Consider the following 27,081-nt stretch of genomic DNA (forward strand, 5'->3'; position numbering starts at 1 on the left):
CCAGCACCCTCAGCCTGGGGTGATCTATGTATCTAATATCTATGTATCTAATCACAGTGATGAGTATATAGACTCCGCCCCGAGATGATCCCGAGAACATGACCTGGAATTCCCCTTTCAGCCCTACAGGGGAGCAGACAGCTGGACCTCGTGACGTCACGCCGTGACCCGTACAAGGAGCCCGCCATGCAAGTCTATGGGAGTGGGCGGGGTCCCGGGCAGTGGGCGGTGCCGTGCGGTGAGCGCTCGGGAGATGTCAGTCAGGACGGGGACACGCGGGGTCTCGGGAGTGATAATGACCGGTAATAACGTAAGTGCGGAGCGGGAACCGGACGACGAGGATGAAGAAGGCGGAGAAGAGGAAGGGGACACTGACGGGGAGAGCCGCTCTGCTCGCTGCACGGTGAGGGTTAGGGGCGGACGGAAATGAGGAGGAGGGGGGGAGTAGTGCTGCCGGGAGCCGCGTTATTCCTGTGACCGGAGGCTCTTCCCGTTATTTTGTACAGTGAGCGCCGCTACCTGTTGTAAACTACATTTCCCAGCATCCCCTGTAGGAGTCCGGGCACGTGTGAGCCGGGCCTGGACTACAATGTAAAGTCTATTATTAGGGGTGACCTGTATACAGGGGCAGCATAAGGTTTACAGCAGGGACCTCAGACTTGTGACTCTGCAGCTGTCCCAGAACTGCTACTCCCATCGTGCCCATGCTGGGAGTTGTAGTTTTGCACTAGTTGGAGAGAGTTTAGATAAGTTTGTGCACCCCTCCCCTATTATTTCCTGTATTCACTAGGAGACAATAACAATGGAAAATATGGGGCAATTCTCTACAAACTGCCCTCTAACTGTTGCAAAACAACAACTCCCAGCATGCCCGGACCGCCATTGGCGGTCCGGGCATGCTGGGAGTTGTTGTTTTGCAACTGCTGGAGGTGTAGGCTTTAGGGGTGTCAGTGCTGAATTGGGACTTAAAATCTTTATTTCACTTTAAGACAGGTACGTAATACCAAATGGACACAAGAACAGAAGACCAGACGCCTTTCGAGCATCTATGCAAAAGTGTGCAACCTCGAAACGCGTTAGCCCAGTCTGCTCCTGTATTCATTGGTGTTCTCTCTTTCTAAAATTGGCATAGATGACCAATCGATACGGGAGCAGAGCGGGCTGATGGGTTTCCAGGTTGCACACTTACATAGAGACTCGAAATGCGTGAGCCAACTCTGTTTCTGTATTCCAGTGTTTCCCAATCAGGGTAGTTTTGCAACAGCTGGAGGCACCCTGGTTGGGAAGCACTGCTGTATCCATTAGTGTTGGATACCAGTTTTAGAATGAGATAAAACTGATGGATACAGGTATGAAGGTTGTTCTTGGAATACGACCGGACGTTCTGTTCTTGTATCCATAATGTAAGATTTTTAATCATGTCCCCTCCCATAGACTGTCATTGAGTGGGCGGGGCATGACTCCACACGGGGGCGGAGCCGTGACATCACGATCTTCCGTCCCCGTGGTCAGGAATAATTAGCCTGAGAGCCTCCTGCGCTTCCGGAAGCAGTTACAGGTGGGTGCTGCTTGCTATATTGCGGGGGTCCCCAGCGGCGAGACCCCGGCGATCTGACATCTTATCCCCTATCCTTTGGATAGGGGATAAGATGTCTAGGGGCAGAGTACCCCTTTAATACTCGTTGTCGAAGCACGACCTATGAAACCCTAACTATTACCCATATACTGTGCAGTCGGATTTGTGCCCATACTGCTGCGTTAGATGAGGCCTGAATAAATGAGGGCAAAACTCAAAATATAAATCAAAACACTTTATTTGAAATACAAAACATCACATGTTAGAGACTGAAAGGCGTCTGCCATCTCCTTGCGAGGATTAGGCTAGAAATACACTGAGGTTTTTGCCCTGCGTTTTTTTGGCTTAAAAACGCCAGAAAATCTGCCACTGTTTTTCCCTGCGTTTTGGCAATTTTTTCTTGCGTTTTTACCTTAGTATGGAATTTGCCTTGCAGTAGGGATGTAAAACATTTATTTAATTAAATGTTTGTGTTTTTAACTTTTTTCCCTTTTTTTTGTACATTTTTTAGATAGTACTACTACTCCTAGCATGGAACACACTGTTCCATGATGGGAGTAGTAGTACCTGTACTAATAGACCTATTGCCCCGCGTGTCAGTCGTGACACCCGATGCGATTGTCCATAATATAGCAGAGATGCAGAGCGGCTCTATACAGCGCTCGCATCTCTGCACTATACTCCGGCCAGTCATGTGAATAGAACATCTCTCATTCATATTTTCCGCCCAGAGTGGTGATTGGCCGGATGGTTGCAGCCAATCACAGCTCTGAGGGAAATATGAATGAGTCTCTGCAATAGATAGGATGATCACAGCGGATGTCAGGAGTGACATCCACTGTGATGTGTCCTTAACTGCGAGTACTACTACTCCCAACATGGAGCACACACCATGCTAGGAGCTGTAGTACCTGCATTAATAGACAGATCGCAGCGAGTGTAACTTCTAACACCTGTTGCGATCTCTCTATTAATGCAGGTACTACAGCTCCCAGCATGGAGAAGAGTGTGTTCCATTTTGGGAGTAGTAGTACTTGTAGTTAAGAACAGATCACAGTGGGTATCACTACTGACACCCGCTGTGATCCTCCAGTATAATGTATAGATGTGGCCGGGCACTCTTCTATGGTCCCCTGCACTGCCGTATATATACACCTAATCATATTTCCCACACAGTTGTGATTGGCTGGAACCATCTGGCCAATCACAGCTCTCTGCGGAAAATATGAATAGGTGTGTGTATATATACGGCAGTGCAGGGGACCATAGAAGAGCGGCCGCTGCATCCATACATTATACAGAGGGATCGCAACAGGCGATCTGTCTATTAGTACAGGTACTACTCCCATCATGGAACAGTGTGTTCCATGCTGGGAGTAGTAGTACTACCTAAAAAAAATTGAAAAAAAAGTGAAAACACACACACTACATTTTTAGTGCTTTACCCACATAAACTGATCAGTTTTAAAAGATTAATAAAACTTTTGTAATAAAAAAGATACATTTCGTTAAATACCATTTTTTCCATCACTACTGTATCTTTTTTTATTTACTTATTTTTTTAATGGTACCCTACGAAATTTTAATAAAAATTAATAAACAAAATGTATCTCCATCACTTTTTTCACTAAAGTCCAAAAAAGAATAAAAACCGCCGCCAAAAACGACAGTTAAAACCAACATGGCGTTTTTGCTCTCCCATAGACTTCTATGGGAGGAAAACGCCACAATTTCTATGCAAAAAAAACGACAAACTAGGTTTTGTTCGGCGTTTTGAAAAAACAGTTTCTGAGCCCAAAATTGCTCAAAAACACCAAAAGGATTAAAATAAACGCCAAACTGAAAAACGCCAAGTGGATCTGGCATTTTGCAGTTTACTATTGACTTGCAGCTAACATCTGGACGTGGCAGATTTTCCATGTGGGAAAATTGGCGTTTTTGAAAAAAAAAAAACCTCAGTGGAATTCCAGCTTAAGGGTACGTTCACACGAGCGGATTTACAACATATTTTATGCTGCGGATCAGCTGGTGAAGGCCCGCTCTAGGATCAGCTGGTGAAGGCCCGCTCTAAGCTGTCTTTACATGTGCCTGCTCGTAGCGGCAATACACCGCTACGAGCAGACACACTGCGATGTGCGAGTTACAGTATACTCGCACATCGCGGGAGCTCTCTGCTTAGCTCAGAGCAGGGAGAGTGGCCGCGATGTGCGAGTACGCCGCACACATCGCTGCGGTGTATTGCTATGAGCAGGTACATGTAAGGACAGCATAGAGCGGGCCTTCACCAGCGGATCCGCAGCGTAAAATACGCTGTACATCCGCTCGTGTGAACGTACCCTTAGGGATATATCTCTTATAACTGCCGGACTTCCAGTGACCAAGTTGCTGAATAACGTGTATCGGGACTCCATTGTGTGATGAATGAATGAATGACCCGATAGAGAGGCCGGATCACCTCCAATAGACCTGATTAGAACATGTAACTGCTTGATGAATACAGAAGTAGTCAATGAACAATTATTTAACAGGAGAGGAACATCAGGTCTACTTTGCTGACACCGTTCTAACAACACATCAAAGACCTTCACTGGGCATTACTTGTGGGATGTGGCAAAATAATGAATCACTACGACCAGTCATAGTAAGGATGTCTTGGTGTTAGTTAAAGGAGTACTCTGATTTAAAAATGTATACCCCCCAAATGTTCCCCTTGGCTGTACCTCTCTGCGCATGTACTTATTTCTGAAATCGGTCCAGCCATTCTCCCGCTGCGGGGCCACGTATTTTCTGCCACTTCCTGGTTATGGTGGTGTGGAGGATGATGTAAAAATTGTCATCCCCCATGCTGCATTGCTACAATTTCCTGTGCCTCCCTCCTCCTCAACCCCTCCCCTCTCTCTTACCTAATAATTTTAATAAAAACACCCCCCCCCCGCTGCCGCCCATACCCCTAAACACACCCCTTTCATCTTCACACCCCTTTCATCTTCACACCCCACACCACTCCCCCTCCATTCCCCTGCACCAATGAACGGGAGCTCCACCGCTGCACTCCCAGCGTAAATATAGCTATGCGAGCACACGCATGCGCTCTGAATTGAGGATACGCTTAAAAAAGTTACTAAGTCGTTTGTAGAATATCCCTGTTAGTTACGCCAGCGTAACTATCAGGGATATCGTTGGCTTACAATTATCACATGTTCGGTCCCGGCGAGATTGTATGTGCGCACACGCGGTTGTATCGCACTGATAGGCGTGGGTAGCCTACAGTTATCACATGTCCTGTCCCAAGGAGATGGTATGTGCGCATGCGCGGCCGGGTCGCGATGATTGGCGGAGGATATTCTGACATGTTTGCACAGCCCAGCCAATGACTGCTGTGCAAACGAAGACTATATGAATATGCAAAGGATGGGAGTGACTGGATCGCGGCAAGGGGGGCAGGCTTAGAGAGAAGACTTTGAGAGCGGTGACGTTTCGTTACCAAGATGGTCGGGGAACGAAATTCATAATTCTGGCAGACAGGCTGTACTTCCGGATATAGGAAAAGTCAAGGATGCGTGCAAGTGAGACTACTGAGGTAATTGACTTTATTATCTAACTTCGTGCTAGCTGCGCAATGCCATAAAATAACTTTGGTCCAGAGCACTCCTTTAAGGATAACATGAAGTGGTCTGCTTTCCGCTCTAACTGGCATAATTTCATAAATGGACTCTGGGCATTACGACTGGTGAATTCCCCGGGCCTAAGAAATCTGTAATAGCCCAAGTACATTGCTGCCTTCAGAGTTGAACTATCACCATCCGTGAAGAAAATTGTCTCTGTTTGGGTCGGTTAAGGACAAGTGATGCTGTATGCCTGCCAAATAAACCTTGATAGTGTTATGGGTTAAGTGTAGATTAGTATGGCAAAACCTGATGAAGGCCAACACAAATGCTACCGATCTAACATCTCCTTCTGGAAAATCTCTTTGACATTTCAAGAACACTTTCCAGACTGAATTGTAAACCTTTTGTGTATTGGATGATAACGAATTGATGAAAAGTTTTTTTTAACTACTTGCCAATGCTCCACTAATCGAGGATCGGTGAACGTAGCGCTGGGATCTTGGCCTCTGCTAGCTCTGCCTCTGGCATCACCTGAAAGAAAAGTGAGAAATTTCTTCTAGACAGAGCATCTGCTGCTACGTTCTGTATATCATTTATGTGCGCGCATGTGAAATTGAAATTATGATGCAGCGACAACCACACTAACTTCCTGGCAAAAGACTTTATCTGAGGACATTTAGATCTACCTTTCATTAACACTTCTACTATGGCTGCATTGTCAGATACAAATAATACCGTGGATTTCTTCCAGTTGTGGCCCCAAACTTGAGCAGCCGCTACAATTGGGTATAACTCAAACAATGCTTAGTTACGCTGAATTCCTGGCATTTGACTAACCTCTGGGGGCCACGGACTCGCCAATCACTGATTACCCCGAATAGTTGCGAAACCCGATATTGAGGAGGCGTCAGAAAAGACTGGGGGATTGGTCACCTACTTTCGGAATGAAAAATGAAATACCATTCCAATTGCGCAAGAACAATTCCCACATTTTTAAGTCAGCTAAAGCTTCCCGATCTAACTGGATGATACTGGTCTGATCGGGTGCTGTGGAAAAAGTTCTAAGAGTCGTGAAATAAACGTATGGCCTTGTGGAATAATGCACATTGCAAAATTCAGCATGCCCAAAATAGATTGTAATACTACTTTAGGTATGTGGGGATTGTTCTTTACTTTAAGAATAGCCGCTCTGACCATCTTCAGCTTTTCCAGTGGTAACCTCGCTTCCATTTTTTGCGAATCAAGCCCCACACCTAAGAACGTGATAACTTTTGTCAGACCTTCTACTTTCTTAGGGGAGACCGGGACTGCCAGCTGCTCAAAAACTGCAAGCAGGATATCTAGGTCTCGAGAAAACTTATGCGCAGGCTCAATAAGCAAAAAATCGTCAAGGTAATGTATAACATGCCCACATGAGAACCTATTCTCCAATATCCAGTGTAATGCGTCAGCAAACCTGTTGAATAGCCACGGGTTACTCCTGGCCCAGAATGTCAATTTAACAGCGAAGTAATAACTGTTCAACCATTTAATACCATGCCACTTCCAGAGCTGAGGCTGTATGGGCAATAGCTTGAATGCATCTGTTATGTCAGCTTTAGCAAGCCAAGCCCCGTGCTGAGGATAATGGCAATAGCACTGTCGATTGAAGCATACTTTAGAGCAAATTCTTCTGCAGGTATGAGGGAGTTAAGACTAGGCACTTGCGAAGAATAGGGTGCGGACAAATCATAAATCAATCTTTTTTTTTTTATTGGAACATTTTCCAGTGACCAAACCAATGGGATTCACCCTCCATGTATCAAACGGGGGCTGCAAAAAGGGGCCTATAATAAACCTCTTGTCCAAATCTACCTGGATAAGTGCCGATACCATATGTGGGTCTGCAGAGGCTGATAACAGATTTTTGCATTCATGAGTTGCCTCTGGAAGAGCCACAAGACCAACATGGAAACCTGACTTGAAGCCGTTGAGCAGAAATTGAACGAATCGCTGATCAGGGTGGTCCTCCAAAAACAAGCCGGGGAACTCTACCGTCCACCACGCCTAGTTAAGATTTTTCCATTTTCTGGGAACAAGCAGTTTTGGGGTGTGCCCGGAAACAAATCGTGCAGATATGCAACAATCTGCACTGGACATAGTTGCATGCTGTGTAATTATAATTATTACAAATCTGCCATTTACCCAGAAAACTGATAGGTCGTCCAAGCTTGTCCACTAAACCCGATACTTTGTTGCTCTTTGTTTGACTAGGACCCAACATACTAGAATTCCCCAAATGACACCATTCCGTCGAATGTGTGCTAGATTGGCATCTAGCGCATACCAGGGCTTTGATACCCGCAAAATGATTACACTGCTCAATTAAATACGTAATTGAACTGGCTCAGAGCAGCTGCTGCTTTTGGCAGAGAAAGATTTATGATAATCATAAAATGTATAGCCCCCATATTTGTGCTAGAACTCCATAATCTTGTACAAAACGGGCCTGTTGTCCTCTTGACAAAGCTGCGTCTAGCAGCAAAACATGTCGAGGGGGGCTGAGAACGGATTTTAAAACATAGTGCTGTCTCCATTCGCATAGCACACTGCAGGTGCATGCGATGTTCATATAATTAGTGTCAGGTAGCCCGGCTGGCACCGCTTGTATCTAAGGATCACTAGATGGAGAGAATGGCACTGCATTTTTAAGCTGTTTGTCCTAAGTGTGAGAAACAACTAATAAAGTACAAAGTTTTTATATATGGGAAATAGGGTATTGTTGGATCACCGTGCTGATCTATAAGTAATTGAGATTAAGTCCACCCGCCATATATTGGTCTGCTGGATATTGACCTCATGTTTAAATAGTGTGGCCCGAGTCGGCCACTCGCTCCACCTGAATTAAAAAATAGCCAGCTTACCTCCGGAGCAAGGGGATACAAGGCTACACAACCCCCAATCAGTCCCGGCCACTTACCCGTTCCCGCTGACTGCGCGATCTGACTTCCGGTCAGCTGACTCGACTAGTCAGCTGAACGGCTGTCAGTGAAGAACCTGTGGCGTGAAGTAAGGACGAGCCACGGGTTCTTAAGGAACTCCCGCTCCTCCCACAAATCCAGGATAACATGTTAGCCTTAATACTTATCCCCAAAAATAGGCCATTAAGGGGGTACTCTGCCCCTAGACATCTTATCCCGTATCAAAAGCATAAGATGTCTGATCGTGGGGGTCCCGCTGCTGGGAACCCCACAGACATGTTATTCCCTATCCTTTGGATAGGGGATAAGATATCTAGGGGCGGAGTACCCCCTTAATGTTAGATCAGCATGGTCCAAACTCCTGACACCCCCCTGATCAGCAAATTGTATGGGCTACGGTGCTGCACAAGCCCTACAGCCTCTTTAATATATAAATCCTCCACTTTTCTAGTACTTAAAGGGGTTCTCCGGCCCTAATGCATCTTATCCCCTATCCAAATTGACGCTGGGGACCCCCGCAATCTATCATTCAGCACCCACCTTTTTGCTAGTTCTCCGCAGCGCTGGATGCTCAGAGTGTGCAGCGTGACGACCACAGGGCGGGAGTATTGTGTTTAGCTTTCGCTCTTAAGGTAGCCATTTGTGTACAGTATGACTGTCAGTGTGTGGGTAGGAGCAACTCTTACATTCCTCTCCCCTCTGCGCCTTGTTTTCTTAATAATTAGTTCACACTACAGAATCTTTGCACTTACTTATGCTTAGGCTCAGAGATTCCACTGCTCAAAACTAACAGTAGGATAAATGGGTCTTCCATTGACTATGAAATTTCAGTGGTGGAAATTCTGCAATGGTTATCGACCCGATAAAAGAATGACCGTGTTACTTTAAAAAAAAATCTTTTTCTATTTTCTGTTTGTAATTTTTTTTTATTTTTTTATTTTTTATTTTTTTTTAAGTATATTATAATGGGGCATACCATCTTGCTTGAACTTTTTGTTAACAGCATTTAGTGATATGCCTTACAGCATGACCCATGGTCACAGTATGTCTCCAGCTGTTGCAAGACTGTAGTTTTGCAACAGCTGGAGACACACTTTAAAAATAAAAAAACACTAGTCTAGACCCTATTCTTATGGGATACATTAAGCATACTCTGACAAGAGCAGAGGTCATTCCATAGGGGGAGGGGAGGCTGAGTTTCTATTGTATTCTCTATCTACTGTGTCACCTTTCGCTGCAATGATGTACAGATTCTTACAGACAGAACAGAAGGATCCAGCTTAGTTTTAGGCCTTGGATTGAGAATCAATACTGCTTGATTTCAAAATAGATAGTAACAGAAAAAATTACCAAAAATGTATTTTCTGCTGGCCAGTTTAAAATCTAGACAGAGCAATCAGAGTATCCATCGTGAGTGAACATACCCACAGGTTATGTTCACACAGGAATCTGTGTTAGAATCCACATGAAATTTAAATCTCATTGTTTTCAATACCCATAACACCGTGACACCATTACCTAGAGACTGGCAGCCATCACATACCAGTAGATCAGTATTTTCCCAAACAGTGTGCCTCCAGCTGTCCAGGGAAGCAGTGTGCCTTGGAAAACACTGCAGTAGATAGTGATGTAGGTGTTGCAATAGCCATTAATAAATCCACCATTCTGGATGTCGTGGAACCCCCTTACTGACTCCATACCACAGGGTCACATGACTGACGCCATGTCTAGTCCTCTTCCTGGGTGTATTTTACAGGACCCACAACACTGCTGTAAGAAAGGTCATTTTAATACATGTATGTTAGATCGCCGCGGTCCAGCTGCTGGGGACCCTGGGATCGCCGCTGCGGCAGCCCGCTATCATTACTGCACAGAGCGAGTTCGCTCTGTGCGTAATGACGGGCGATACAGGGGCCAGAGCAGCGTGACTTCATGGCCCGTCCCCTTAATGCAAGTCTATGGCAGGGGGCGTGATGACCGCCGCGCCCCCTCCCATAGACTTGTATTGACGGGGGCGGGCCGTGATGTCACCAGGGGCGGAGCCGTGATGTAACGATGCTCTGGCCTCTGTATTGCCCATCATTGCGTGCAGAGCGATCTCGCTCTGCGCAGTAATGATAGCGGGGTGCTGCAGCAGCGATCCCCGGAGTCCACAGCAGCGGGACCCCGGCGATCTGACATCTTTGGATAGGGGATAAGATGTCTAGGGGCGGATCACCCCTTTAAAGGACACCAAGAAGAATTATGAATGGCACACGAGAGCAGCATATAGCCAAAAAACTTCTCCTTTATTGCTCCATAGCAGGTAACTGCACCGGAAGCTAGAATAACATGCCTTCCACTATTTTTTTGTTTGTGCCTGAGAGTAACCACACTCCATCTGTTATCCTCTACGCTATGGTTAAAGGGGTGCTCCGCTGCTCAGCATTTGGAACAAACTGTTCCGAACGCTGGAGCCGGCACCGGAAGCTTGTGACATCATAGCCCCGCCCCCTCAATGCAAGTCTGTGAGGGGCATGACGGATGACACGTCTCCTCCCATAGACTTGCATTGAGGGGGTGGGGCTATTACATCATGAGCTCCCGGCTCCAGCGTTCGGAACAGTTTGTTCTAAACGCTGAGCAGCGGAGTACCCCTTTAAGTGGAATAAGGGATCAGGGTTCCTCCCTTCTGGTGATCGGCGGGGGCACCTATCCTCAATTCAGTGGATAGGTGGGGAGAAAAAAAATCTTCTAACTGGAATACTTTTTAGCACTAGAAAGATTGATCTCATGCTTACAAATAGACTATGTCAAATGCCAGAGATATGGGGCAGTGAGCAGTGTCTATAAATTCAGACTAGTGAATCAGATCTGGATTCTACAGTGTTGTTCCTAGCCATGTAATAGTGTGCCTTTTGTATATGAGGCCCTTTGGCCTATACAGAAACTAATATATGGATTTGGGGCTCAAGGTCATGGATATTTATATATATTTCTATAAAATATTGGTATGTACTAGGGATCGGCCGATATAGATTTTTTTTTAGGGCCGATACCAATAATCAGTGAACTTTGAGGCTGATAGCCAATAACTTATACAAGAATGTTGGAATAAGTTATCGGCTATTCCTGGCCCCGCAGAAGCCACAGCAGATCAATGCTTTTAAAGCGGGCGCTTTAAATCAATGAACTGCAGTGGCTTTTGCAGGGCCAGAGACTACAGCCGCCATCCGCTTCTCTCCCCCTGCCTGTCTTGGGGGTCCTCCCTAGTCCAACCACCACCGCCGCTGCCCCCCTGCCTATCCTCTGGCCAGAGGCAGCCACCCGCTTCTCTCCCCCTGCGTCCAACAACCACCGCTGCTTCATTGCCTCCCCCATCCCCGGTTTTATAATTACCTGTTCCCGGGGTCTGCGCTACTTCTGGCTCCGGCGGCGTCCTGAGCTGTCGCTGTGCGCACTGATGGTGACGTTGCGTTGAGGACGTTGCACGTCATTGCACAGCGCACAGAAATAGCGCAGGACGCTGCAGGAGCCAGAAGTAGTGCGGACCCCTGGAACAGGTAATTATAAAACCGGGGATGGGGGAGGCAATGGGGCGGTGGCGGTCTCTGGCCGGGGGGGGGCGGGGAAATATCGGCAAGGTAATTGGCAATACCGATAATGTCCAAAATCGTGAATATCAGCCGATAATATCGGCCAAACCGATAATCGGCCGATCCCTAGTATGTACCATACAAGTGAATAAGGAGAGGGATACAGTATAAAATACAATAGATTTTATTGAAATATATATGTAATATCCATGACCTGGAGCCCCAAATCCATATATTTATTTCTATAGTTTCTGGACAAAGTGGGTATAAGTGTCAGTTGGGCGTCTCAGGTCTTTGTGGTGACTAGTCTGACAAGAGCCTTTCCAATTTTATCACTATACTGATTTTTTTTTTTTTTTTTGGGGGGGGGGGGCTTAACAGTATTTGTCTTTGAAAGCATTGGGCCTTATATCTGCCTTTTTTATACTCTTCTGTCCTCATGACAACACTTCCTGTCTGCTGTGCACTTCTGCAGTGTTTTCATATGTACCTTGTTTGGATCCACATTGTTACTCACCTGAGGTTTGCTTGAACTTTTTCTTTTAATCTTGTATTGGTCTGGCTCTTCAATCAGCCTGCCCTGGAACCTCGTGTATCGCTGCTTTGGGGTCTACCTAGTAGGGCTAAGAGATAAAGGAAAACAAGTGGTATATAACTTATAGATTGTGGGGGTCCGACTGCTGGGACCCCCCCCCCCAGTGATCTCCTGTACGGGTCCTCGGTCATCTGCATGAAGGGAGCGTTGTCCATGTATCATCTATGGGATAACACGTCCCCTTACTGCTCACTGCCGAGGCCCCGTAAGGAGATTGCGGAGGGGAACGCTGAACCTCCGCCTCTCCCAAAAGGCAATTTTACAAGTTTGACAACCACTATCAGCTCAAGGAAAGGCACAAATTGCTTAATTAACCTTAAAGGGGTACTCCGGTGGTTATTTTTTTTTTGACTATATGGCATCTTCTTTGTAAGTTGTTTTGTTTTTTTGCAATATACTTGTGTTATATGTTTTGGCAGCATGTATGTGTTTTTCTTACCTGTTTGTTGGGCAGGAAGTTCTGTAGTTCAGTGCGTTTTCTTTTACTGTTGTCCACAGTTCTGAGTCAGTTGTGGACAAGATGTCACAGCTTTTTTTTTTTTTTTCCCTCTCTGTCTGCATGAGAGGAATAAGCCACACCCCCTCATCTCATCCAGCTGAGTACACAGCTCCTCCCCTCCTCCCTGCTCTGTATTCTAAGGACACAGGTCTACACAGGAGAAGGAACACAGAGAAGATAAGTGTTATCTGAAGGGGAGGATAACAAGGTGCATGCCCTGGGGGAATAAATCTCATTCTGGGAATGATCTCTATGGAGGAGATTTATCAAAACCTGTGCAGAGGAAAACTTGCCCAGTTGCCCATAGCAACCAATCAGATCGCTTCTTTCATTTTTCACAGGCCTTAATGAAAATGAAAGCAGCAAGCTGATTGGTTGCTATGGGCAACTGGACAAGTTTTCCTCTGCACAAGTTTTGATAAATCTCCCCCTATATGTGAAGGGGGAGGGGGGGGTAGTCCCTTTTGTGTGTGTATGAAAGTGTATCCCAACCAGGGCTGATTATATTAGTGTGCTGTGTATAAGGGGGCCGACTGGAAAATAGTAGAATGGGTAAAGGGCGGAACAAAAAAAAGCCTCCCCAAACCAGCAAGGCATGTGGCATGCTGGGATTTGTAGTTTTCAGCACAGCAAGAAACAGGAAATAGAAGCAAAGATAGGAAAACAAAGTGGGGGATAAAAAGACAACAAAGAACGGAAATAGAGTAGGCTAAACAACAAGAATAGAAATGAAACAAAACAAATAGGGTAAGTAAAAAAACAGAAAAACACGTTGACCACCGGAGTACCCCTTTAAGGCAGGCTCACACATGTGCTGACGCAGGGTGAGCTCCTGGGTAACTGTGTCTGCTCGTAGGGGTGGATATTCTGCTGCAGAAATCCGCCACTAAGTGGACACACAGCTATCCGGCCACAGCCCGTAACTTGCTCTTCAGTCCCCCTGTGACTGCGTCAGCGCATCCGCAGTGTGAAATACATGTTTGACCCTCCTCTTACAGCTATGTAGTGGTATCTGCAGCTCTTGGCAGCAGATTCCCTTCAAGGGTCTGGAAGCACGCTGGAAAATTGGGGAATGACCATGTGGATTTAAACAATGGGGAGGTCTGTGAATGTATTTGTACCCGGTTTATGAACCCTTCCACCACTCTTTCTGATGCAGGCCAGACCTGATGATACATCTGAACAACGCTGAGCTGTTAGAGGGACTGGCGCAGCTCATACCTTTGACACATCTGAGAAAGGCCAGGGCGCAGGTAGGAAGTGTATAGTAGTGACAGATGAAGAGTAGAGTCTTGTGATTCATGGGGATCAGGCAGTACAACATGCAGACATCTTCACTATTCAGTTTAGTAATCATTTCTTCATTAGATTGGTTTGTGGCTGCTGATTTTGGATGTGAAGTTGATCCATTTAATATGAGGATATGTAGGAGGTTTGATAAATATGCAGATTACAGTATAAGACATAGAGAATATTGTATGAATCTCTTTATCAGGGGAAGTTTCATAGGTACTTTGTGTATTACAAACAGCACTGAATTCTGCTTAAGAAGAGAACTTTCCACAGAGCAATAAGCTTTGTAAAACAACCACATGTAGGGATTATTATTATTATGATTATTATTATTGTTAATATATATATATATATATATATATATAATTTTTTTTTTTTTTTTTTTAATAATTTAAATTTTTTTATAAGTCTCAATAAAAACATGTTTTGTGGTTAAGCGGACCCTTCTCCTTAAATTAGAAGAAACAAAAAATGTGAGAAAGGTGGGTTGGGTGAACCATGAAACGCGTTGTTGTTAATTAAACTGGATAAGCCTACTTGTGCTCACTGGAGGAGATTTATCAAAACGTGTGTAGATGAAGAGTGGAGTACTTAAAGGGGTACTCCGGTGGAAAAACAATTATTTTTTTTTATTTTTTAAATCAACTGGTGCCAGAAAGTTAAACATATTTGTAAATTACTTCTATTAAAAAAATCTTAAACCTTCCTGTATTTATTAGCTGCTGAATACTACAGAGGAAATTCTTTTCTTTTTGGAATGCTCTCTGATGACATCACGAACACACTGCTCTCTGCTGACGTTATAATAATAATAAGTCTTTATTTATTGTTGTCCTTAGTGGGATTTGAACCCAAGGCCCCAGCACTGCAAGGCAGCAGTGCTAACCACTAAGCCACCATGCTACCCTTAGCATACATCTGCTATGCACGGTTGCTAAAATGGACAGAGATGTCAGCAGAGAGCACTGTGGTCATGATGTCATCAGTGTTCCAAAAAGAAAGGAATTTTCTCTGTAGCATTTAGCAGCTAATAAGTACTGGAAGGATTAAGATTTTTTAATAGACGTAATTTACAAATATGTTTAACTTTCTTGCACCAGTTGATTTAAAAAAGAAAAAAAAATGTTTTTCCACCGGAGTACCCCTTTAACCTTAGTAACCAATTGGATTGCTTATTTCATTTATATATAAAAATAAAAACTATCAAATATGCACCACTTTTTCTCTGCACAGGTTTTGAGAAATCTCCTTATTGTGTCCAGGAAGGGATTCTTTTATTGTTTGTAATACACAAAATACCTATAAGGTAATATTCACATAGTGGAATTTCTGAGCAGAATCCAGTGGAAAAACTCAGCTCAGAAATTTTGTTGCAGCAAAGTCCCATTGTTTTTAATGAGATTCTGCTGCTCAATGACACGGCGGCAATTACACTGCAGATGTTTCTGCTGCAGAAATTCCAATACTGATGTCCACTGAAGAGCTGCCATGTTCAGGTCAGTGGCAGCTATTTGCAGAATATCCACCAGTTTGGACATTCCGCAAAATTTCTGCCATGTTAACATGGACTAATTCTACTCTTGAAATTTCCTGGAGGCTATCAAGAATTCCAGCTGACAGTAACTTACACATAGCCACCCAAACTGAGCAATTATCATCTACCTGTCAGATATACTTGACTTGAATGCCTTAACTCTTACTGTGGTGCACTTCTTATATAATGTGGATGAGATGTGCTTAAAGGGGTATTCCAGGAAAAAACTTTTTTTCTTTTATCAACTGGCTCCAGAAAGTTAAACAGATTTGTATATTACTTCTATTAAAAAATCTTAAAACTTCAAATAATTAACAGCTGCTTAAGTTGAGTTGTTGATTTCTGTCTGGCAACAGTGCTCTCTGCTGACATATCTGCTTGTCTCGGGAACTGCAGAGTAGAAGAGGTTTGCTATGGGGATTTGCTTCTAAACTGGGCAGTTCCCGAGACACGTGTAATCAGAGAGCACTTGGATAGAAAAGAACAACTCAACTTCAGCAGCTCATAAGTACTGAAAGGATTAAGATTTTTAAATAGAAGTTATTTACAAAACTGTTTAACTCTCTGGAGCCAGTTGATATAAGAAAACATTTTTTTTTTCCTGGATAACCCCTTTAAAAAAAATAAATTAAATAAATAAAAAAAAAAAAAAAGTGATCCTCACCTGCCCTAGTTCCCTCACAGCTGCTGTTACATCAGCTCCCAGTTCCTGTTTCTTTCTAGTTTCTGTGATGTCATCCCCACAGGAACTGTCCGCTCAGCCAGGCTCCACCTGCAGCACATCACTGGAACCAGAAGAAGTTGGGATTAGAGGATGGGATTTGTTTGGTTAATAGTTGGTAGATATTAGGCGATTGCTATATTTGCAATTCCCAAACCTGTAATAATAATCATCAAAAAGAAGTGTCTTCCTTAGGCCATGCTCGCACAATGTATTTTTGCACATTTTGTTTGTGCTGTAAAACACCCATAGGTTTTTGAGTAATAGGCATTAGTGTGCGCACCCATTAATTTTATGACTGAAAAAAAAAAATGTATTATGAGAACACTGTAAATATTGTGTGAACATGGCCTTAGGGTGTAAAGTGGGATTAAGAGGAGTCCTTCCTGGCCTAAGCTTTTCTTCAAATATCAGTATAATCCACAGCTTCTAGCTTGAGCTTCTTGTTATAATAATAATAAATTAATAAAAATGATGATAAAATAATTTCTTGGTATTAACCAAGTATCTATAGTAAGATCAAGGATGATGGAAAACCATGTATTCATATGGCAGCTAACCCCCGGATTATCCTGTGTGACGGTGTCTCATGTAGCAGAATTTGGAAATTCTGTGTGTGTGTGTATATATATATATATATATATATATATATATATATATATATATATGTGTGTGTGTGTATATTTAGTGCAGAAAAAGCTACCGTAAGTGTAAAAACTGTAGCACAAATCTTTCATTATTCAGTACAATACTTCATAGGGTAATGCAGTGTTTCCCAACCAGGGTGCCTCCCAGCACTCACTTGCTAATGTTCACTATAGATTTTATTTATCGTAAAAATCTGCAGGGTGCCTAAAATCCACTTCAGGCTGTAAGGTTTTTTTTTCTTCTCTATTTCATCTGTATTACTGGACAATTTCATTATGATGTCTTGTGTTTTCTATTTTCTTAAGTACATTGGATTTTAAGGTTCACATGGTATAAAATCTCAATATTTTTTCATTTCCATATTGTACAGTGCCCCCCAACCCTGCCAGGCCATTTAAATAGGAATGAGCAGCAGAACACAGCATCTGCCCATCCGAAAGAAGATGGATGAGTTCTGCTCAATATCATGGCTGCAGTGTTAGTGACGAGAGGCTGGCACCTCATTGTGAGGCAGTAATGACAAACACAAATGGCATGTGTAACCAACCTTAAAATAGCCCATCAGGCTCATTTGCATTCCCTCGCCTCCTTATATGTCCCAGTGCACATAACAGCCCAGGACGGTCCTAGTCTCTGACATCCTCACAAGCCGCACCATTCCTGTGGTGATTCTGTGCCGTCACCAGTGCAAATACAACCTGTCCTGAATTAGAAATAATAGTCTGTGTGCGTATATATAATTATATGTATACTTCACATATACACAAAAACGCACAAGGACCGAGTGAAACAATAATCACTTTGAATGAATGGGGAAAAACTATTGCAGTATTTGTATTATTATTATTATTATTATTATTAATAATTTATTATTCTGTTATATATTATATACACACATACATACATTGGGGCAAAAAGTATTGTCAGCAACCAATTGTGCAGGTTCTCCCACTTAAAAAGATGAGGCCTGTAATTTTCATCATAGCTATACCACAACTATGAGGGACATAATGAGAAAAATAAATCCATAAAATCACATTGTCGAATTTTTAAAGAATTCATTTGCAAATTATGGTGGAAAATAAGTACCGTATTTGGTCACCTACAAACAAGCAAGATTTCTGGCTCTCACAGACCTGTAACTTTTTCTTTAAGGGTGCGTTCACACGGAGTAATTCAAGAGGAATTTACTCAAGTAATTCCTCTTGAATTCTCCGCTCTAAATTAATGCACATCTGCTCTGCCCATTGACTTTAATGTTATTTCTGCTGGCCTGTTCACACTGCGGAAATTCTGCTAGCAGAATTCAGACGCTAAATTCCGTTCCGCTTGAAGAAAGGACATGTTCATTCTTCAAGCAGAATCCGCTAGCAGAAATCAATTGATGTCAATGGTAAAAAAAAAAAACACCCGACATCGTTTTCGCGCACAATTTGTGCGGAATTCGCGCGCAATTTGCGCGGAAATGGCTGAAAACCCCTTCACTTCTTTCCACGCGAATTGCGCGCAAATTTCCCGCAAAAATAAAATTATTTTTTGCGCTCGTAAATTTTTCGGCGTGAATTACTCTTCATTTACTCTTCATTTACACCGTGTGAACGCACTAAGAGTCTCCTCTGTCCTCCACTTGTTACCTGTATTAATGGCATCTGTTTGAACTTATCAATATAAAAGACACCTGTCCACAACCTCAAACAGTCACACTCCAAACTCCACTATGGCCAAGACCAAAGAGCTGTCAAAGGACACCAGAAACAAAATTGTAGACCTGCACCAGGCTGTGAAGACTGAGTTTGCATTAGGCAAACTGCTTGGTGTGAAGAAATCAACTGTGGGAGCAATTATTAGAAAATGGAAGACATACAAGAACACTGATAATCTCCCTCGATCTGGTGCTCCACGCAAGATCTCACCCCGTGGTGTCAAAATTATTTCACGAATGGGTGAGCAAAAATCCCAGAACCACACGGGGGACCTGGTGAATGACCTGCAGAGAGCTGGGTCCAAAGTAACAAAGGCTACCATCAGTAACGCACTACGCCTCCAGGGACTCAAATCATACAGTGCCAGAGGTGTCCCCCCCTGCTTAAGCCAGTACCTGTCCGGGTCCGTCTGAAGTTTGATCCAGAAGAGGATTGGGAGAATGTCATATGGTCAGATGAAACCAAAGTAGAACTATTTGGTAAAAACTCAACTCGTGTTTGAAAGAGAAACAATGCGGAGTTGCATCCAAAGCACACCATACCTACTGTGAAGCATGGGAGTGGAAACATCATGCTTTGGGGCTGTTTTTCTGCAAAGGGACCAGGACGACTGATCCATGTAAAGGAAAGAATGAATAGGCCATGTATTGTGAGATTTTGAGTGAAAACCTCCTTCCATCAGCAAGGACATTGAAGATGAAACGTGGCTGGGTCTTTCAGCATGACAATGATCCCAAACACACCGCCCTGGCAACAAAGGAGTGGCTTCAAACAAAGCATTTCAAGGTCCTGGAGTGGCCTAGCCAGTCTCTAGATCTCAACCCCATAGAAAACCTTTGGAGGGAGTTGAAAGTCCGTGTTGCCCAGTGATAGCCCCAAAACATCACTGCTCTAGAGGAGATCTGCATGGAGGAATGGGCCAAAATACCAGCAACAGTGTGTGAAAACCTTGAAGATTTAAAGAAAATGTTTGACCTCCCCAACAAAGGGTATATAGCAAAATATTGAGATTAACTTTTGTTATTGACCAAATACTTATTTTCCACCATAATTTGCAAATACATTCTTTAAAAATTAGACAGTGTGATTTTATTTTGAAATTTTTTTTCACATTAGGTTTCTCATAGTTGATGAAAATTACTGGCCTCTCTCATCTTTTTAAGTGAGAGAACTTGCACAATCCGTGGCTGACTAAATACTTTTTTTGCCCCACTGTGTGTGTGTGTGTATTATTATTATTATTATTATTATTATTATTATTATTATTACGGTATTATTATTTTATTTATTTATTTATTTTATTTATTATTATTATTATTATTTTTTTTAGGAAGAGTGGTGCAGTGCCCATAGCAACACACACATATTTGATCTATATAAATCAAATATGTGTTGCTATGGGCAACTGCACTACTCTTCCTCTACACCGGTTTTGATAAATCTCCCCGAATAAATAAAAAAATAAAATAAATAAATATATGCACACACATATATATATGTATGTATATATATATATGTATATATGTGTGTATATATATATATATATATAATATGTATATGTATATGTTTTTTATTTTTTTATTTTTATTTTTTATTTTTTTACATTTTATTTGATAATTTTCCTTGTTCCAGGAAAGTCAGATGCTGATAAACCAACTGAAGGAGATCACAGGGATTCAAGATGTAGCCTTTCTCAGTGAGGCACTTAAGGTAGGTTAGTCATTTTTAATGTTTATACAGTGATCCCCCAACTTACAGTGGCCTCAACATACAATCTTTTCTGGACCATTGTAAGTTGAAACAAGACTCGACATACAATGCTACAGACAGTTCAGATCTGTGATACGTGTCAATGGCCGGAAGAACTGTCCAATGGGAATGGGCATTTCACTGGTAAAACCCCTGTATTCCTAAAGTACCTGCACTGACTGGCTGTCTGTTAGCGCCCCCTACAGTACAGGAAGGTATTAAAAGTTCTGTACTACTCTTTACCTGTGCCAGGGATAGCTGCTCTAGGTGAGGGCGGCTCCATGTTACTTTTTTTTGAGACACTGTGTACTGTACAGGACCCTGAAGAAGCTCCTGTCCTCTAGACAGTGATTACAGCTCCCAGCAGATCTTTTTCTTTTATATGTAGGGATTTGCTTTATCTGTATTAGTTATCTATTTATATTTCTTCAATCCTCACTTTTCCCTATTTTTGGATGACATTTCGGGGGCTTCAGAACCAAATACTAGGTTTCCATAGTTATGGTCTCAACATTCTTTGGTCTCAACATACAATGGTCATCCTGGAACCAATTAATATTGTAACTTGAGGGACCACTGTGTATAATTTAGCCACATTAGAATTTGATTTTGTGACTTGATTTGAGGGGAGACAAGAAATGACTTTTTGAGTTATTTAGTAGTATAAGTAGTCTTATCAATAGTCTGACTTGAAACCTTTAAATATGTTAAAGGGTTAAGTAAGTTTCAGAACGGAAGAGTATATAATAAATACATTTAGTAAATTGAACAGAGGGGCAATTTTACCAACACCTGTGCAGAGGAAAAGTTGAGCCATAGCAACCAATCAGATCGCTTCTTTCATTTTTCAGAGGCCTTTAGAAAAATAAAAGAAACCATTTGCTGTGGGCAACTGGTCAACATTTGCTATACACAGGTTTTGATTAATCTTCACCCACAGGGAGATAATTTGAGGTTAGTTGGTTGAAAGATCAGGAGCCATGTGAGAAAATATTATTTTACTAAAAGAGTAGTAGATGTGTGGAACAAACTACCAGCTGATGTGGTTGGTAAATCCCCAGTAAGCGAATTTAAATCTGCATGGAATAAGAAGATATCTATTTTATTGATGATATAACAGACTAGAGAGACCAGGGGGTCTTTTTTTGTCTACAATATTCTATGTTTCCATGGGGGAGAGTTATCAAAACCTGTCCAGAGGAAAAGTTGCTGAGTTGCCCATAGCAACCAATCAGATCGCTTCTGTAATTTGTGAAAAGGTCTCTGAAAAATTAAAGAAGCAATTTGGTTGCTATGGGCAACTCAGCATTTTTTCCTCTGGACAGGTTTTGATAACTCTCCACCCAGGTCTTTAAAGTAAGCCTGCCTCTTTATTTATGCCACCAGAACCACAGACGACATAAAACAAGCACAAGCTTCCACATAGTAATGTGTGGGGATTCGCTGTGAAACACTGCAACAGATCAGAAAAATATAGTTTTCAAATGGGAAATGTCAGCTGTGTTTACTTCTAAGAGCAGCAGACACCATTTGAAAGCTGTATAAAAGCAAGCTGTTCCTTTTGTAGAAAATTGTCTTTATTTCTCAACCAAGTGTCAAGGAGGTGGAGCCAAGGTGCTCAAGTGCCACAACCTTGCACACCTCCTCCATAGCCTCATCTCCCAGCCCTTCCTTGACTGATGTGCAGAGCTGTGTACATCGATAAAGGGGGGATTTGGGAGGTTGGGTCAAGTGAGGAGTGTGACCGGCTGTGGCACTTGAGCAGCTCTGCTCCACCCCCTTGACACTCGCCAACACTGCTCAGAAATGAAAAGACAGGTTATGAAAAACGTGGCTGTGTTCTTCCAACATGAATCAAAATAAAAGCAGAGTATAAAAGAAGGTCATAACTTCTGGACGATAAAGATGTCTCCAAAAGAATAAGAGGACGGAGCCCTCGGAACACCACAGCAGTTGGGAGGAACGCTGGGACAAACCGTATTTTGGAATCGGCTGTGTCTGCTTTAACTGAGAGCAGGACGGCGTTCCTCCCAACTGCTGTGGTGTTCCGAGGGCTCCGTCCTCTTATTCTTTTGGAGACCTCTTTATCGTAGCACATATCTTATGAATAAATTAACATTTTGGACTTGTGAGATATGTGAGTTGCGGTTTTGGAGACCTCTATATTGCCCAAAAGGTATTACCCTCTTTTACACTCCCTGGTTATTTTAATTAATGTTCAGACCATAGGTCTGATAGAGCCGTAGTAACAGGAGGAGTTATATATGGACAATATTTTTCCAGCTTACCCCTGTTAACTACACTGAAGCTGAGCTGCCATTCCAGACATAAACATAAGCAGCCCCATATTTCTAATCCTATACAACCCCCTTTGACTGAATGTTTATTAGTGTCTCCCAGAGACTTCATTGTATATATAAATGTTACGTTGACCTTTTTCTAATCACATTTCCCCCCCCAATACTTTAGGCCAGTAATAATAACATTGAACAGGCTGTGGGTCTTCTCACCGATGAATGTACAAAGGAGCCAGATTCCAGGGAACTAGCTACGGAGCCATCTAATGCTGATGAAAGTGCTACAGTAATTCAAGGAGCAAATGGTACGTTCTCTTCCTAGTAGACCAGTGTTTCCCAACCAGGGTGCCTCCAGCTGTTGCAAAACTACAATTCCAAGTATGCCCGTCTGGGCATACTTGGAATTGTAGTTTTGCAACAGCTGGAGGCACCCTGGTTGGGAAACACTGTAGCAGACATGGCACAACAATGTTTTATGAGATTCTAGATGGTCACTAACAGATTGCTGTTTTTGGTCTATTGGCCTTTATAGAAAATATAATTTCAGCTGTCTATATATATATATATATATATATATATATATATATATATATATATATATATATATATATATATATCTCTATCTCTATCTCTATCTCTATCTCTATCTCGATCTCTCTATCTCTCTCTCGCTATCAATCATCTCTCTCTCGCTATCAATCATCTCTCTCTCTCTCTCTCTCGCTATCAATCATCTCTCTCTCTCTCTCTCTCTCGCTATCAATCATCTCTCTCTCTCTCTCTCTCGCTATCAATCATCTCTCTCTCTCTCTCTCTCGCTATCAATCATCTCTCTCTCTCTCTCGCTATCAATCATCTCTCTCTCTCTCTCGCTATCAATCATCTCTCTCTCTCTCTCTCGCTATCAATCATCTCTCTCTCTCTCTCTCTCTCTATCAATCATCTCTCTCTCTCTCTCTCTCTCTCTATCAATCATCTCTCTCTCTCTCTCTCTCTCTCTCTATCAATCATCTCTCTCTCTCTCTCTCGCTATCAATCATCTCTCTCTCTCTCTCTCTCTCTCGCTATCAATCATCTCTCTCTCTCTCTCTCTCTCTCTCTCTCTCTCTCTCTCTCTCGCTATCAATCATCTCTCTCTCTCTCTCTCTCTCGCTATCAATCATCTCTCTCTCTCTCTCTCTCGCTATCAATCATCTCTCTCTCTCTCTCTATCAATCATCTCTCTCTCTCTCTCGCTATCAATCATCTCTCTCTCTCTCTCTCGCTATCAATCATCTCTCTCTCTCTCTCTCTCTCTCTCTATCAATCATCTCTCTCTCTCTCTCTCTCTCTCTATCAATCATCTCTCTCTCTCTCTCTCTCTCTCTCTATCAATCATCTCTCTCTCTCTCTCTCGCTATCAATCATCTCTCTCTCTCTCTCTCTCTCTCGCTATCAATCATCTCTCTCTCTCTCTCTCTCTCTCTCTCTCTCTCTCTCTCTCTCTCTCTATCAATCATCTCTCTCTCTCTCTCTCTATCAATCATCTCTCTCTCTCTCTCTCTATCAATCATCTCTCTCTCTCTCTCTCTATCAATCATCTCTCTCTCTCTCTCTCTCTCTCTCTATCAATCATCTCTCTCTCTCTCTATCAATCATCTCTCTCTCTCTCTCTCTCTCTCTCTCTCTATCAATCATCTCTCTCTCTCTCTCTCTCGCTATCAATCATCTCTCTCTCTCTCTCTCTCTCTCTATCAATCATCTCTCTCTCTCTCTCTATCAATCATCTCTCTCTCTCTCTCTCTATCAATCATCTCTCTCTCTATCAATCCTCTCTCTCTCTCTATCAATCATCTCTCTCTCTATCTATCTATCTATCTATCTATCTATATCTATATCCGCTTCTGCATATTAGGTAAATGCTTAGTTAACAATCCCTTATTGGTATTAAAGAAGCTCCCCTCCCCCTCCGTCCTGACTGTGGCAGCGTCCTGTCAATAAGCTGTAGAGCTGTGGGATGTGGATGACTTGTTATCGTGCTGCAGAGCCATTGGCAATATTAGGATGTTTTATATCGACCGGTACCACAAGTCCATTGATAAACTATAGAGTGCCCTGCATGCTGCTATGGTTCTGCAAGGCAAGCGTGAAAGTTTCCTATAGGCCACATGTTACTATATAAAATGGCATTAGAAAATTCGTCATACCTGCCATTTCTTATCACCTTTCGTTGCACCAGGCTCTGAAGCTTTTTCCATTAACCCACCTGAGATTTTATTCTGTATATTACAATAGTAGATTGAACGCCTTGTTTTTCAGGTATGGTTGACCCAGTGGATAATAAAGATGACCTTCAGGCAGCAATCGCTCTTAGTTTACAAGAAGCCACAAATCATCTGGAGGCGAGAGATCCCAACAGGTATGGTAGTGAACCTAAAGGGTTTTTGTTAATGCAAATTTAGGATTTGCTTTTATAAAGTGGCACTTTTTAGTGGTCTTGTCCCACATTTAAAAGGGTATCCAGGATTACAAAGAAAATTGCTGATTTTTCCAGAAACTGCGCCACTCTTGTCCTTTAGTTTGTATTGTTTTGCAGTTAAAGGGGTTATCCAGGATTAAAAAAACAGAGCTAATTTTTTTTTTCTTTTTTTTTTTTCTAAAGCACATGTCCTCAGGTTGTGTGTGGTAGTGCAGTTTAGTTCCATTGAAGTAAATGGGATCTAGTTGTAATACCATACACAACCTGAGGACAGGTACGATGCCCATTTTGGAAGGAATGATCTGTTTTTCTATTTCTAGATTACCCCTTTAAGTTCTGTTGAAGTAAATGGAGCAGAGTTGTAATACCACATACAGACAAAAGTGGTGCTGTTTTAGGATGAAAGTCGCTGTTATTTCTAATCCTGGATAGCGCCTTCAACTCTTAACTTATTTTCTGTAGATATGGGATAAGAGTGTATGATCATGGGAGGGGATCTGACAACTAGGATTTCCTGCGACCTTGAGCGCAGGAGCGGAAGTCTTGAGAAGCGGATACATCTGCGTTGGCTTTCCATTTACTGTCTATAACACTGATGAAGATAGCTATTACTGGCAGCTCCCATAGACACTAAACAGATTATCAGTTCACATCCATGGCCTCCATCATTCAGACAGGAGACTCTCAACCTGCTGTTCTTGACATTGCGATGGATCCCTGACAAACTCACTGTTCCCCTTCGCCATGACAGCACCACCTGAGGGACTCTGCCCCTAGGGACAGGAAACCTGAGAATAAAAAGAGCCCTCCTCTCCAGCCTCAGTGTGTTTTCTGTCCCTATGGAAGCCTGACTGGGCAGGAGTCCCTTTCTCAGGTAGTGGAAGAAGCTGAGGGTGGGATAGTAATTCCCCCTAGTTTTGGGGTTTCTCCTTTCCCCTATATACCTCCCTGGCGTGGTGAGGTTGCGGAGCCTGCGGCCACTTACTTGTTCCGGTGCGGCCTTCAGGTGGGGAGCATTGGTTGCCGGTGCACGCGACTCGGGCTGGAGCAGAGAGTGGAGGAACAGCTGGTAGTTCCTGTTCCTCCGCGCACGCACCTCGCTACATCCTATCTGACGGGATACAGGGCCGTGATGCTGCTGGGCGGATCTGACGTCGTAGGGGTTCGGTGATCGGGACCTGGATCTGATGTCAGACGCCGGTGCAGTGGTACGGAAGTGCTTCCGCAATAGTATATAGGAGGCCTCTGTGCAAAGTGGTCTCAGCCAGCTAAAGAAGTGTTGGCAAGTGGGAGACTCATCTACATCATGAGCTCTAACAAAGAGGAACCCCAATGGGAATAGGCTGAAGTTACAGCAAAGACCCCGTCCTAAGTGTACCTATTCCTTCCTTTTGGGGTTCATATGCTTAATCTGGTTTATTTCTGTTTTTTGTAGGGTGATGTTACTACAAAAAATCTACCAAAAAAAATTGAAGCATGCAGAATGTAATACATGTAGGACTAAGCTGCCACAGGGATATGATAAACAGACTTGTTCTTCCTGTGTAGTTAAAGTTTTTTTTCTACTGAGGTGCCGTCTCTGCTATCTTCAATGCAGGAGATAATAAGAGTAGAGATTCAGAATAGGGCTGGGCGGTATGCCGGTTCATACCGAATACCCAATTTTTTTAGGCTGCACAATATGAATTTCCCCCCATACCGCAATACCGGTTGGGCCCCTTCCCCTCGGGAATGTATTATCAGCGCAGCGCTGTCCCCACATCGGGGAACTAATCCTATGTTTACCCGCCAGCACTGTTCTGCCCCCCCCCCCAAATTAAGGATCAGCCCAGCGGGGTACTACTCACAGATGTCAAGCACTGCCC

General features: G+C 43.0%; 1 protein-coding gene across 2 annotated transcripts in view; it reads left to right on the plus strand.

The window, feature by feature from the left end:
• Window positions 1-238: 238 nt before the first annotated feature.
• The window catches only part of USP28 (ubiquitin specific peptidase 28), a 108,080-nt gene continuing 81,237 nt past the window's right edge, over window positions 239-27,081 (plus strand). Inside the window, exons 1-5 of one of the 2 annotated variants that reach the window (XM_056544188.1) lie at window positions 250-403; window positions 13,973-14,066; window positions 20,345-20,422; window positions 22,931-23,063; window positions 25,057-25,156. In XM_056544188.1, coding sequence (XP_056400163.1) covers window positions 342-403; window positions 13,973-14,066; window positions 20,345-20,422; window positions 22,931-23,063; window positions 25,057-25,156 — 467 coding nt within the window. In that variant the 5' untranslated portion in view covers window positions 250-341. Of the gene's footprint in view, window positions 404-13,972; window positions 14,067-20,344; window positions 20,423-22,930; window positions 23,064-25,056; window positions 25,157-27,081 lie in introns of both variants that reach the window. The other variant, XM_056544187.1, reaches the window with a different exon arrangement.

The sequence above is a fragment of the Hyla sarda genome, chromosome 10 (genome assembly GCF_029499605.1).
Source record: "Hyla sarda isolate aHylSar1 chromosome 10, aHylSar1.hap1, whole genome shotgun sequence".
Taxonomy (NCBI): domain Eukaryota; kingdom Metazoa; phylum Chordata; class Amphibia; order Anura; family Hylidae; genus Hyla; species Hyla sarda.